A 12,468-nucleotide genomic window follows, 5' to 3' on the forward strand; every position below is an offset into this window, starting at 1 on the left:
TCAGACACTAGTGTTTCTACAATCTGTGTCTCTCTGAATAATGAATATAAATCAGATACTTGGATTCATAAAGTAGATACTTGGATAAGATCTGCAATGAGAAAATGATATATAATATACCATAACTCTAAATTCCACCAGCTGTTTAAAGCACAAAACACGAGCTCCTTGTTATCATTAGCTAATTGAGAACACTCTGTGTATTTCTCCTCACAAGCTCCTTTTAAACATGTTTAACAGTTCAGAAAGCTTCCAGTTTTCTCCTGTAAGCCTCCCATATTGTGCCTAATTATAAGGGAAAGAATAGGCTGTAAGAAAATAAGATTCTTTCAGTTAGCAAATCCATTATATCAATATGTGAAATAGTGATACAATAAAAATCAAAAATCCATAATAATATTCATTTATGCACTTCATTGTGATATGTCACTTGGAACTGACAACATATGTAAAGTTGGTTTGATAATTTCCCTCTTGAAACTCTGCCCTGCTGCTTTGTTGACCCTATAACATGTTAGGAATGAAAACATTGACAAAGAGTGCTTTTGGTCATATCTCAAATTAGAACTTAATAATACATAATGAATAATTTGAGAGTATCCAGTGTTGTATAAATAGGAGTATACCACATAACTGTTAACAAATATTAACTCTTTAAGAATACAGCAATGCCATTCATGGGAACAACATGAATTTAGAGAACAATAAATATGAAGATCAAGGTAGAAGCACTACTTTTATTGTCGTATGGCCAATACTCATAAATTCCCACAGGAACATAGGGATATAGAACAACATCTTTTTAATGAAATCACACTTGAAGAAGTTGGAAGTAACATTATATTAATAGATTAAGTCAGAAATGCCCTGTGGAAATGAGGAAGACACGATGTGCTCCTTCTCAGACAAGTACAGTAAATAATTTGTGCATATTTTTTGTTAAAATAAATAAGTTGTCAAAGAGATATGTCACTCAACATCTGCTAACAAGGAATAAAGGTTTAATTTTACACAAATTATTTTATCTTCCCAGAAGCTCTTAAAATGTATGCATATAAGGGACTATTGGAGAGAAGCTGTGGAGAGGATAGAAATATGCTCAAAATATATTGCATGAGATTTTCAAGGAATTAATAAATTGTCTTTAAAAAGAAACCTTGCTTCCCTAATTAGGGGGAAAGTTAATATTCAGAATTAATGATTATACCCAGGTATACTAAGGGGGCATTAAAAAAATACTTTTGGAGTAAACATCAGTGAAGAGTGAGATTTCAAATTAGAAGTATGTATCACTTCAGAACTGCCAGAGTGACCCAGTGATATCTGTAAAACAAATTTTTACAGACAGAGGTGAGAAATGTCTCCTGGGAAATTTGTGGAACACCCTGTAAGAACAGAAGCTAAAAATCTCAGTTGGCAATTTACTATACTACTGAAACTCTCCTTCCTAGTGTCCAGAACTAAGTAATACTGAGCATATTAAAATATAAAAGAATCCATCTTGCAACCAAAAATGTTCTGCAACACTTTGTTCCAATCGTTTATGTAATTACATTTTGGATATATACATATATATATATATATATATATACATATATATATATATATATATATATATGTATATATATATATATATATATATGTATATATATATATAGCATTTTTTACCAGGCTGTAGAATTCTCCAGGAACTCTAAAGTCGCAGATTCCTTTTTGTTTTTAGTCATCCTTGCAGGGCAGACAGATTTGAAACACTGAGCCCACACTAAGGATATTTACATATGAAGAACCTTATAGAATGTCCTTGCCACACAAGTAGGTGTTGGACAAGGTAGAAAGAATTTACATTTGAGTTGGTACATAGCTTGAATCTACTTTCCCCACTCCAGAGGCCTGGCTTTCTGTTTTGCAACTGAATTGGATATCTCAGGGACATCCAGAGCAGACAAGTTAATCCTGTTCTGCCTTCATAACCTTGCTTGTTATGCAGACAGGCTATCTCTACCCAGGCTTACCTGAATAGCTATGGAAGCCTGTGAGGAACTTTGCAGACCCCACCCAGGTAGTCCTTGGGCAAAACAACATTTTTTAGCTTATCCAGGTGTGATTCAGGAGACTGTAGATACTTTTTACTCAGAGAGACACTGGGTAGTTATTTAGTTAGTTCACCGGGCTGGGCCTAAGGGGTGCAGCTGGTTAGTTCACTGAGCTGGGGGCTAGAGGCGGCTACCAGAGCTGATCTCTGGTGGCTTGTGGTGGCCTCTGGCATGGCACAGTGAAGAATGCAGTGGGCCAACTAGGCAGAGGTGCTCTTGGAAGACAGTGCGAGCCAGGCAGCTTCCCAAGCTCTGCAATGCCACAATCAACACTGGGAAGCTAGGCCAGGGACCCGCCCTTCACCAGGTCCCAGGCTAGCATGACAGCAGGGCCAAGATGAAGCAGTTTAAATGCATGTGCCAATTGTCCAACTGGATTATGGACGGACTATGTGTAAACACCCTGTACTGCCTGAGAAAACTGAAGCTTTAACAGATGAATGTGATGCTTATTTTGAGATGTTAACTGGACTGGACTAGGAGATACCAAAAAAAAAATTTCAGATTCCAGTTGCTTCTGTGTGTGGTTGTGTCTGTTTGTTACCCACTGGACCTGTTACCTCTCCTGATATCCAGAATTCTCCCTTGGATTTAGTTCTGGCTGGGACTGTCCATAACATAGAACCACCCACATATGACTTTAACTTGGAAGTATGAGATCATTTGAAGTAATGCACATAATGATTAGCAAATATGGAGTGGACACCTTGTTTAATAAAATGGTGTTTCATGAGTGCTAGTGCAAAATGATGTGAAAAGTGCACAGCTTCAGAATAATTGCCCTAACTTCTCTGAAGTTTGAGGAAATGTACTAACTGTGAGTATGGTTGTTGTCTTTCTCAGTGATAAAGGTAAAGGCTCATGATGAGCAATATTGACTCAGGAAATTTAGAGGAAATGTTATTTGAAGCTGACCGAAAGTTTCAGAGCATGCATAACACCTGGTGTTCAAAAGAGAAGAAGGGAGCAAATATTCACAGTGAAGTGTGGGGAGAGGAGCAGAGAGGAACAAACCAGATCCTCCTGAATGTAATCCCCGTAATTCCCCACACTCAGAATATGCTTATTACATTGACCTTCTCTGAGTATAAAACCTTAAGGAATACCCAGGTTTTACACACATGTATGGGATCGCTCAACACATTTCAGTTGTCTGTTCAGGTGTGGAGCCTAGTAGTCTTTCTTGTTTATCTCCTGGTTGAATCTTGTTCCACTTTCTTGAAGGTCCAAGCCTCTAACAGCACCATCACTAGAGTCACAAGAACCAAGGCAGCTAAAAGCATTCTGATGAGATTTTCAACTGTGTGACCTTGGTGGTGTGAGGATGGGGTTTCTGTATAAAGAAGTCAGAGAATTAAAGTCACGCCAAAATTTTCTAGCACTAAATTGTTGTGTATAGAGGCTCCCTCTCCCTGAAAGATCTAGACTCTTTGTGCCTATCTCTTAATTTGGAAATTTCTTTCTCACCTGCTTCTTAATTGTTCATGCTTTCTGAATGTTCTCATTGTCTGAGTTCACAAAGAATGAAAGAATTTGAGTAAATTATGTCAAAGTATGGGAAAATCTGTTGTTTTAATTTGCAGAAATAAGATAAAAGGTCAGTGAAGAGGTTTTTCCTCAGTCAGAATCTCAAAATGACATTGTGATGTCCCTTAAATACTCGTTAAAATTTGTTCATGGAGATGGAGCCTAGAAAAAAAATTATTCAATGTTTTCATGAAAGCAGGAAATAAAAGGTGGAGTAAAAAAGGGCCTGAAATACAAGTAGAGAAAGATATTGGACCATAAGCTATGTAAGGAATCAGTCATCTAAGTGGAGAGCAAGTCCAGTTGCCCTAATTTCTGAACTTCACTGAAGGCTTCACCAACATATCTCAACACAATGTGTATCCCCACCAGGAGAGTCATCACTTACCATCTTCAGTGTGGGTAGGGGACCTCTCTTTGGCATCTGCTAAAATGGAAGGAGAAGTGAATGTTTGAGCTCCTAGCTCTTGACTATGTCCTGCCTTGTTCTGTGGGTCCTCATTTTGCACCATAAGTTCATTCAGATATAATGTTGTTGTATACAAATTTTGTGCCTATGGGTTCTTGGACATTTGTAAAGATCACAACTCTCACAGCCAATACTCCAAAAAGCATTCATTTAATGCTGGAGAGGATAGAAACTCTCAGGGACTGACAATTACTTGACTGACTGTGTGCATTATGAATACCAAATGCCTCTGTTGAGTAGCAATTACCATGAGTTTAGGCACAGTATTTTAGGAAGTAAAGACAATTGAGAATGAAGGACTAATTATAGCACTGAAGGCATGTTCTGTTTAGATTTTTTGCTAACTTTATATGACCTAGAGTCATCAGTGAAACTTCAAAAAATGTGTATCATATTGACTTGCAGGAAAAATGTGGAAAGATTTCTGATTTATTGACAATTGATGTGGGAAGGCCAAATATCAATGGGTGATTTTGACCCTGGAGAGTTGGATCTTGAGGTTAAAGCAATTTAGTAGGTATTGGGGAGAAAGCCTGTAACAGTACTAAATCATGGCTTATGCTTCAGTTACTACTTTGAGTATATCGCCCTAATTCTTTCCATGATGGACTAAAAGCTATCAAATGGAATAAACTCTTTTCTCTATGTATTGTTTTACATCATGGTGATTTAAGAAAATAGTAGAAATCTAAATAGTATAGTGACAACATCTAATTACTTGGTGAATTGTACATTTCCCTCAAACACTTCTTCTAATCTATAGTGAATGCTGGAGGAACTTACTTCAGGAGATGCTGAGTAATAAACTTATAATGAGGGATAAATGTTTTTTGTATCAAAAAGATTTTTTTTAAATGACGACATCCTCCCTCCTATTCTAAGCAAGAGATCATCTTAGGAAAGAGAACAATGTGAGAACATTACCTGAGACCATGAGGTCAAGGGGGTCACTTGAGTTTGACCACACCTGAGGTTTATTCTTAAAAAAGCCATAACATCTGAATGTTCCATTGTGTTTGGGAGTAAAAGAGTCCACAACAAACATAGCCTGGAATGAATAATTGTCCTGATACTGTGAGTCCAGGATCCATAACAGGTGGTGTTTTCCTTCCTGGATCAGAATGTATCTGCCAAATCCTATGTGTGAGCTACACATAAAGGCTATGAAAACTCCAGAGGTCACATCAGGGCTGGGCCAGACTGACAGGTTTGGATTTCCATACGCTCCTGGGATACAAGAAGTAGAATGTGACATTATCATGAGTTACACACATTGTCGTCCAGGATTGGACTCTGAGAGAAGAGCTCCTGGAGAATAGATTTCCATCTTAGGAGAAAGCACGTGCTGGGTTCCTTGAGTGTCCACTCACCTGTCACAACCAAGTCCATGGCATCACTGTGCTCTGAAAATCCAGCATCACTCTTATCATAACACTTATAGATGCCTGCATAGGCGATTGTCATGCATTGAATGTTGAACTTGGCCTTATTCCTGGCTTCCAGAGGGAATTGAGTGTCCCAAGGATCTACACTTCTCCCTTTATACAGACGATACTCCCGGGCCTCATAGGAACCCTGACACCAGATAATCACAGGTGTATGTAAGGCAAACACAGAGCATAGCTCAGCCCAGATAATTGGCTTTGGGAGGTGTTCTGTGAAGAAATCAAAGGCTGAGTCCCAGAACATCTTCCTTCAGACATCATATCTTAGAACACAACACTCCCGTGGAAGAAGACATTATCACATGAATGCTTTTTCCCCCACTACCATTGTGAATATTGGACCCTCTAGACAGTAAAATAGAGATTTTCTCATCATAGTGAAGAATCAAATCTGGGGATGGCTGGAGACACTCACCTGCCTGTACTGCAGTCCTGGGTTCCACAATAAGACCTGAAAGAAAATTTTCTCTCAGACTTTTTCACATTGAGAGGCAGATGGGATCCCCTAGGTTGTTAATGTGAAATTAAACCTGGCTGTTGAGTAGTTTCCCTTACAGACGTAAGCATCCACACCCCCTGTTCATATCTCACCCAGGTACAACAGCCCTGTGAGTATGGCCATCATGGGGAGTCCTAGCAGTGTCCGTAGATGTTCTCCTGGGCCAGTGTGGCAAATATTCTGTAACATCAGGCACTATACAGATATCATCTTGTGTGCAGGTCCTTCTTGTTGGGGTTTTTTTAACATCATAGCTATTATAGGAGAAACTTCTGTATTTTCCTCAGTAGAGAGGATTGAGTCATCACTCACTCAGGTCTCTGACATGCTTTTTAAGAACTTTTTTTTTCTATTTCTCAAAGATTTCCCACCATCCCTCTGTTTTCCAAGCCAGAGTACATTCAAAAGGAAGGACATTATTTTTTAAACTAGAAACAATTATACATGCAGGTTAGGGAAATGTGATGTTGGTCCAAACCAAGACTGTGTTCTAAGACAAGAGCCATCCATGCTCTTTCAATTGGAGGATGTAATCCAAAGGGGCTTCACAGACTCTATTCATATGTTCCTGAAGGTTTATCTCATAGCACGTCAGCTCTCATTGCTGGCTATGCTCCAGTGGTCTCCTTCACTATGCCAAATTGTCCTGATCCATTGCAACTAGGGAACAACATTTTACCAAGACTTTTCTCTCTTTTTTTCTTGTTTCTGTGAGGCTGACCCCTTTTTCTACATGCATGCACTATCAAGATGTTGTAAATGTGTGGATACCACAAGACTTAGATCATCCTGAAAGATTATTAACTTAAGGTCTTTCTTATTCTAGAATTTTAACTTTACTTCCTGGGCATGAGAATGTAGGAACCTTTGGATTTATTATTCAGTTTAGTACCGTAATCGTCCATTCTTCCACCTGAACTATAGTAACTGGCTTCTATTAGCCCAAAAGATAATAGTAGTAACATGTCCTCGGGATGCCTGTGCATTGAGGATATTTATCCTCTGAGGATGCCTTGAAAGAAAGATGGGGTTTCCTTTTCCAATATCAGTACCTGTGATGTCAACACATTTTTTGTGTACTATTCATATAAGCAATTTATTATGGAAAATGGGAGATTTTCACAACATGAGTACTCATGCAGCTATTATTAATTCTTGAAATACATAAATAAGAGTAAATGACTTAGAGGGTTTTGTTGGTGGCATAGATTAAAAAAAATTCCCATGTTCATGTAAGTGGCCTTTAGTTGTGTAATAACCATTACAATCATTAGTTTGTGATTGCACATTTAGTTGTCATTAATTATCTGTTTTTAGCAGTATTAACTCTTGTGTGGGTAGTGAATTGTTTGTCCCTTTCACTGAATTACACAAACCATTGTGGTTTTAATTATTCTTGAACTACTGGCGTACATATAGTCTCAGTTCAGCATCTATAACTAGAATATCAACATTTCCCTTTCTCCACTTGCCTGTATATTACATAGAGAAAATGAAGAACGTAGTGATTATGTAGTCTTCAGACCAGATAATATTTATAGTTAAAGGAATGTAATGAAAACCAAAACTGTAAAATTCACAGAAGACATGTTTTAATGCAACTAATAAAGAAAAAGTAGCCATATTTTTCAGAACATGATAAATCTTAACATTCAATCAAATACAATGTTCCCAACACAATCTATGTCTCTCCATACTAAATAAGTTATATCTGTTATCATTGATATAATGGAATTTCATAATGTACTTTTGGAATTCTGAAGATAGAAACAAAAAATAAACAATAAATAAATTTTCTCCACATTTCTTAAAGCTGAGACAAAAATCACCATCTCTCTCCCATTATATCTCATCTGGAAAGATAGGAGGAGAAGATAAATGCTTTAGATAAATGGGTGGAGTTTGAAATACCCATTATCAGGTGCAGAAGATATCTTAAAAGAGATTAACACAACTGTCGACACAATTTCTAATCTTGAGAAACTTTTAATCCAAAACATCCAGGAAATCCAGGATACAATGAAAAGATCAAATCTTATAATAACAGGGAGAGAAGAGAGTGAACATTACCAGATCAAAGGACCTGAAAATTTTTCAACCAAATCATAGAAGAAAACTTACCCAACCTATAGGAGGAGATGATAATTGTACAAGAAGCCTATAGAACAACAAATAAATTTGACAAGAAAAGAAAATCCTCTTGTTATGTAAGAATCAACACACTGTATGCACAGAACAAAGAGAGACTATTCAAAACTACAATTGAAATGTGGTCAAGTAACATATAAAGGAAGACCTATAAGGCTTCTAAACAGAAGAGCCCGGTCAGAGGTCATACATACTCTAAGAGAACACAAATGCCAGCAAAAGCTACAATACCAAGCAAAACATTAAATCAATATAAATAGAGAGACTGAAGAATTTCAGGAAAAAACAAAATTAATAAAATATCTATCTACCAATCCAATTCTACAGAAAATTCTAGAAGGAAAACCCCAACACAATGATGGTGTGTATACCAAAAACAAAAACAAAAAAACAAAAACAAGACATAAGATATTAATCGACTCACAACAAAGACAAAAGGAGAGAACCACATGCACATAACAATGGATTCAACTCACTAATAAAAATACATAGGCTATCAGACTGAATATACCAAGATGATCTAGCATTTTACAGCATAAAGACTCCTTCATAACAAAGACTGATGCTACCTCAGAGTAAAAGGCTGGAAAAGGATCTTCCAAGGAAATGGTACCAAGAAACAAGCTGGAGATGACAACCAATAGACTTTCAACCAAAAATTTATCCAGTGAGATGAGAAAGGACACTCTGCATTCGTCAAACAGAAAATCCAACAAGAAAAAGACTCAATTCTGAACATCTCTCCCCCTAAAGTAAGGGTATCCAGATTCATAAAAGAAACTTTATTACTGGTCAAAACACACATTTAACCCTACACAATAATAGTGGAAAACTTCAGCACCCCACTTTCATCACTGTACATGTCATTGAAACAGAAACTAAACAGGACACAGTGAAACTAACAGAAATGATGAACCAAATGGATTTTACAATTAACTATAGTACATTTCATTCTAAAACAAAATGATGTATCTTCTTCTCAGGACCTCATGGCACATTCTCTGACATTGACCACACAATTGCTTTCAAAACAGGCCACAACAGAAAAAAAAAAGATTGAAATACTCCCTTGTACTATATCAGATTACCACAGACTAAGTCTTCAATAGCAACAAAAGTAACAGAAAGGCTATAAACATATGGAAGCTGAACAATACTCTACCATTGTCAAGGAAGAAATAAAGAATTAAGACACTATAGAATTTAATGAAAATGAAGGGACATGATATCAAAACGCCTCCGAAAAGAAACTGGAAGAAGCATACACTAGAACCATGACAGCACAAATGAAAGCTCTAGAACAAAAGAGCAAATGCACCCAAGAGGAGTAGATGTCAGGAAATAATCCAACTCAAGGCTGAAATCAACCAAGCATAAACAAAAAGAATTATAAAAAGAATCAGCAAAACCACGAGGGTGTTCTTTGAGAAAATAGATAACCCTTAACCAGACTAATCAGAGGGCACAGAAACAGTACCCAAATCAAAAAAAAAAATAATAATAATAAAATAAAATAAAATAAAATAAAAAATCAGACAGTAAAAGGGAAAAACTGATGAAATTAAAATAATAATCAGATTCTACCACAAAAGCATTTACTAAAACAATCAAACAAAATACTAGAAAACATGGCTGAAATGGAAGATTTACTACACAGATACCAGGTAGCAAAGTTAATTCATGATCTGATTAAACATCTAAAAAACCCCATAACCCCAACATAAATAGATTGCCTCATTAATAGCCTCCCAACCAAAGAAAGCCCAGGACCAGATGGGTCTCGTGCAGAGTTCTGTCAAACCTTCAAAGAAGACCTAATACCTATATTCTTCAAACTATTCCACAAAATAGGCACAGAGGGAAACTACTCAATTTATTTTTTGAAGTCACAGTTAAAGCAAAAGAAAACCACACAACGAGCCAACAAAAGAAAGAGAACTTCAGACTAATTTTCCTTTTAAATATTGATGCAAAGATACTCAATAAAATTTTCACTAACAGAATCAAAGAACACATCAGAATGATCATTCACCATGTTCAAGTAGGCATGGAAACCAGTCAATAGACATATTCCTCCATGGCTCTTGCCTCTAAATCTGCTTAAGTTTCTGTCATGTAATATTTAAGTGATGGACTCTGATCAGGACATATAAGCAAGACCAAACTTTTGTTCTCTGTGTTTCTTTTAGAACATTTTGGGAAAACAACAGAAGAAAACATAGAAGATATAGCAAAAGTAAAACAAATGGTCATGGCAAGCTGTAGCCAGTATAGTAATAAATGGACAGAAATGGAAGCCATTTCTACTAAAACTAGGAGTGAGATAAAATAATTCATATTTTCCATTTACAAAGAAGTAATGGTTCAGTGTTTTCAAAGGTAAACTTGGTTGGTCTGGAACATGCTATGTAAATCAGACGGGCCTGAAAAGCACTCACTTCTGTTACATCTGTCTTCTGAATGCCAGGATTAAAGTAACTCACCACCATGTTTTGCCTTTTTCCATTTTTTTTCTGTATAATGATTTACCTCTCAGCCACAGTAAAAACACAGAGAAAAATTGAGGTACAAAGTGGTATACATGCAGGAAAAAAGTAACCAAAGTTTCCTACCTTGAGGAAGATATTCTTTCATATTTAAGGTCATAAATGTTTCATACAATATTCTTGAAACAGATAGACACATTGCAAAATAAATGTGACTATGAAACATCTCCCCATTAAGAATTAGAACTATCTGCCACATCCACCTGAAGCATATAAATCAGAGTTAAACACCATTTTGTCCCCTTAACTCCATTACCTGCCTTCCTGAGGGGGCCTGCTGGAGCCCCTGGGGTGTCCAGGTCATACCACTCCATTTCTCAGCCAGCAGAGATGAGCTACAGTTTGTCATTTGAGTGCATCACCAGGAACACAGCTCTGCCTCCTTTCCTGATGAGGCATATGAGACCCTAGAAATATTCATGTCTATCTGAGGTACAACCAGACAAGGTAAACAGTGTGCCATTCCATGAACTTCCCTGGCAGGCCTAACACTCTGTCTTCTTCCCAACGAGGGCTGTTAGGATGAGGAAGATCTAATCAACATTAGAGATAACAATATGTCTGATGCCCAGTGTAAGAACAAAGCCAACAAGTGCTAGAGCAATTTGGCAACCCCAGAGCCCAGCTATCCTCCAGCAACCCCTGAATAGCATAACACTACTGAAACTGGTGTTAAAGTCAGGAAGATGACCTTAAACCCTAGCTTATAAGGAAGATAGGGGTCATTAAGAAGGAAATGAGTACATTCCTAAAGGAAAGCACAAACTGATGGAGTCCTGGAGTTGTAAAACCTAGGGAAGAGAACAGGAACCACAGAGGCAAGCATCACCAACCAAATACAAGGTGGAGGAGAGAATTTCTGACATAAAAGTTATGATGGGAGAAATGGGTACATTGGTCAAAGAAAATGCAAAATCTAAACACTTCCTGACACAGAACACATATGAAATCTGGAACACTATGAGAAGGACAAATTTAAGAATAGTAGGATAGAAGAATACTCCCAAAACCACAGCTCAGGAAATATTTTTTAACATATTGTAAAAGAAAATTCCACCACCCTAAAGAATGGGATACCTATAAGAATAGAAGGAGCTTACAGAACACCAATTAGATTGAACTAGAAAAGAAAATCCACCCACCACATAATAATCAAATCACCAAATATAGAGAACAGAGAAAGATTATTGAAATCTGTAAGGGAAAATGGCTAAGTAACCTATAATGACAATATAGGAAATAAAAGCCAGAATGGCCAGGACAGATATCTTGCACACTCATAGAGACCACAGATATCAGACAAGACTACTCTACCCAGCAAATCTTTTAATAATGTTAGATGGAGAAAACGAGATATTCCATGACAAAACCAAATTTAAGCAATGTATATTTGCAAATCTTGTCATACAGAAAAAACTAGATGGAAAATTCCAACTCAAATAGGTTAACTGTATCAAAAAAAAACAAAGAAAATAAGTAACATCACACAAACAAAACCAAAAGGGAAACACACACACACACACACACACACACACACACACACACATACTTAGCTATCATTGGTCATTAACATTTCTCAACATCAATGGACTCAGTTTTTCAATAAACACACACAGGCTAACGGAATTGATGTGAAACTAGATCTATCACACTGTTGCATTCAAAAAACACACCTCAGTAACAAGGTTTGATTTTACCTCAGAGTAAAGTTCTGGATAAAATTTTCTAAGTAAAATTA

General features: G+C 36.9%; 1 protein-coding gene across 1 annotated transcript; it reads right to left on the reverse strand.

Moving 5' to 3' along the window:
* Positions 1–3,261: 3,261 nt before the first annotated feature.
* LOC127666579 (leukocyte immunoglobulin-like receptor subfamily B member 4A) lies at positions 3,262–6,162 on the reverse strand. Its single transcript, XM_052159484.1, has 6 exons — positions 6,129–6,162; positions 5,953–5,988; positions 5,463–5,747; positions 5,017–5,319; positions 4,012–4,047; positions 3,262–3,429 (listed from the first exon to the last, which is right to left on the reverse strand). The coding sequence occupies exons 1-6, from the start codon at positions 6,160–6,162 to the stop codon at positions 3,284–3,286; spliced, it is 840 nt and encodes a 279-aa protein (XP_052015444.1). The 3' UTR covers positions 3,262–3,283.
* Between the last annotated feature and the right edge of the window lie 6,306 nt (positions 6,163–12,468).

The sequence above is a fragment of the Apodemus sylvaticus genome, chromosome 16 (genome assembly GCF_947179515.1).
Source record: "Apodemus sylvaticus chromosome 16, mApoSyl1.1, whole genome shotgun sequence".
In the NCBI taxonomy this organism is placed as follows: Eukaryota; Metazoa; Chordata; class Mammalia; order Rodentia; family Muridae; genus Apodemus; species Apodemus sylvaticus.

Excerpts from the sequence above, each read along its gene's own strand:
- LOC127666579 (XM_052159484.1), bottom strand. The coding sequence starts at position 6,162 with ATGATGGCCATACTCACAGGGCTGTTGTACCTGG. Across the intron at positions 5,989-6,128 it reads CACAGGGCTGTTGTACCTGG|GTCTTATTGTGGAACCCAGG; the intron begins GTGAGATATGAA and ends ATTTTCTTTCAG. Across the intron at positions 4,048-5,016 it reads CCTTGACCTCATGGTCTCAG|ATGCCAAAGAGAGGTCCCCT; the intron begins GTAATGTTCTCA and ends CCATTTTAGCAG.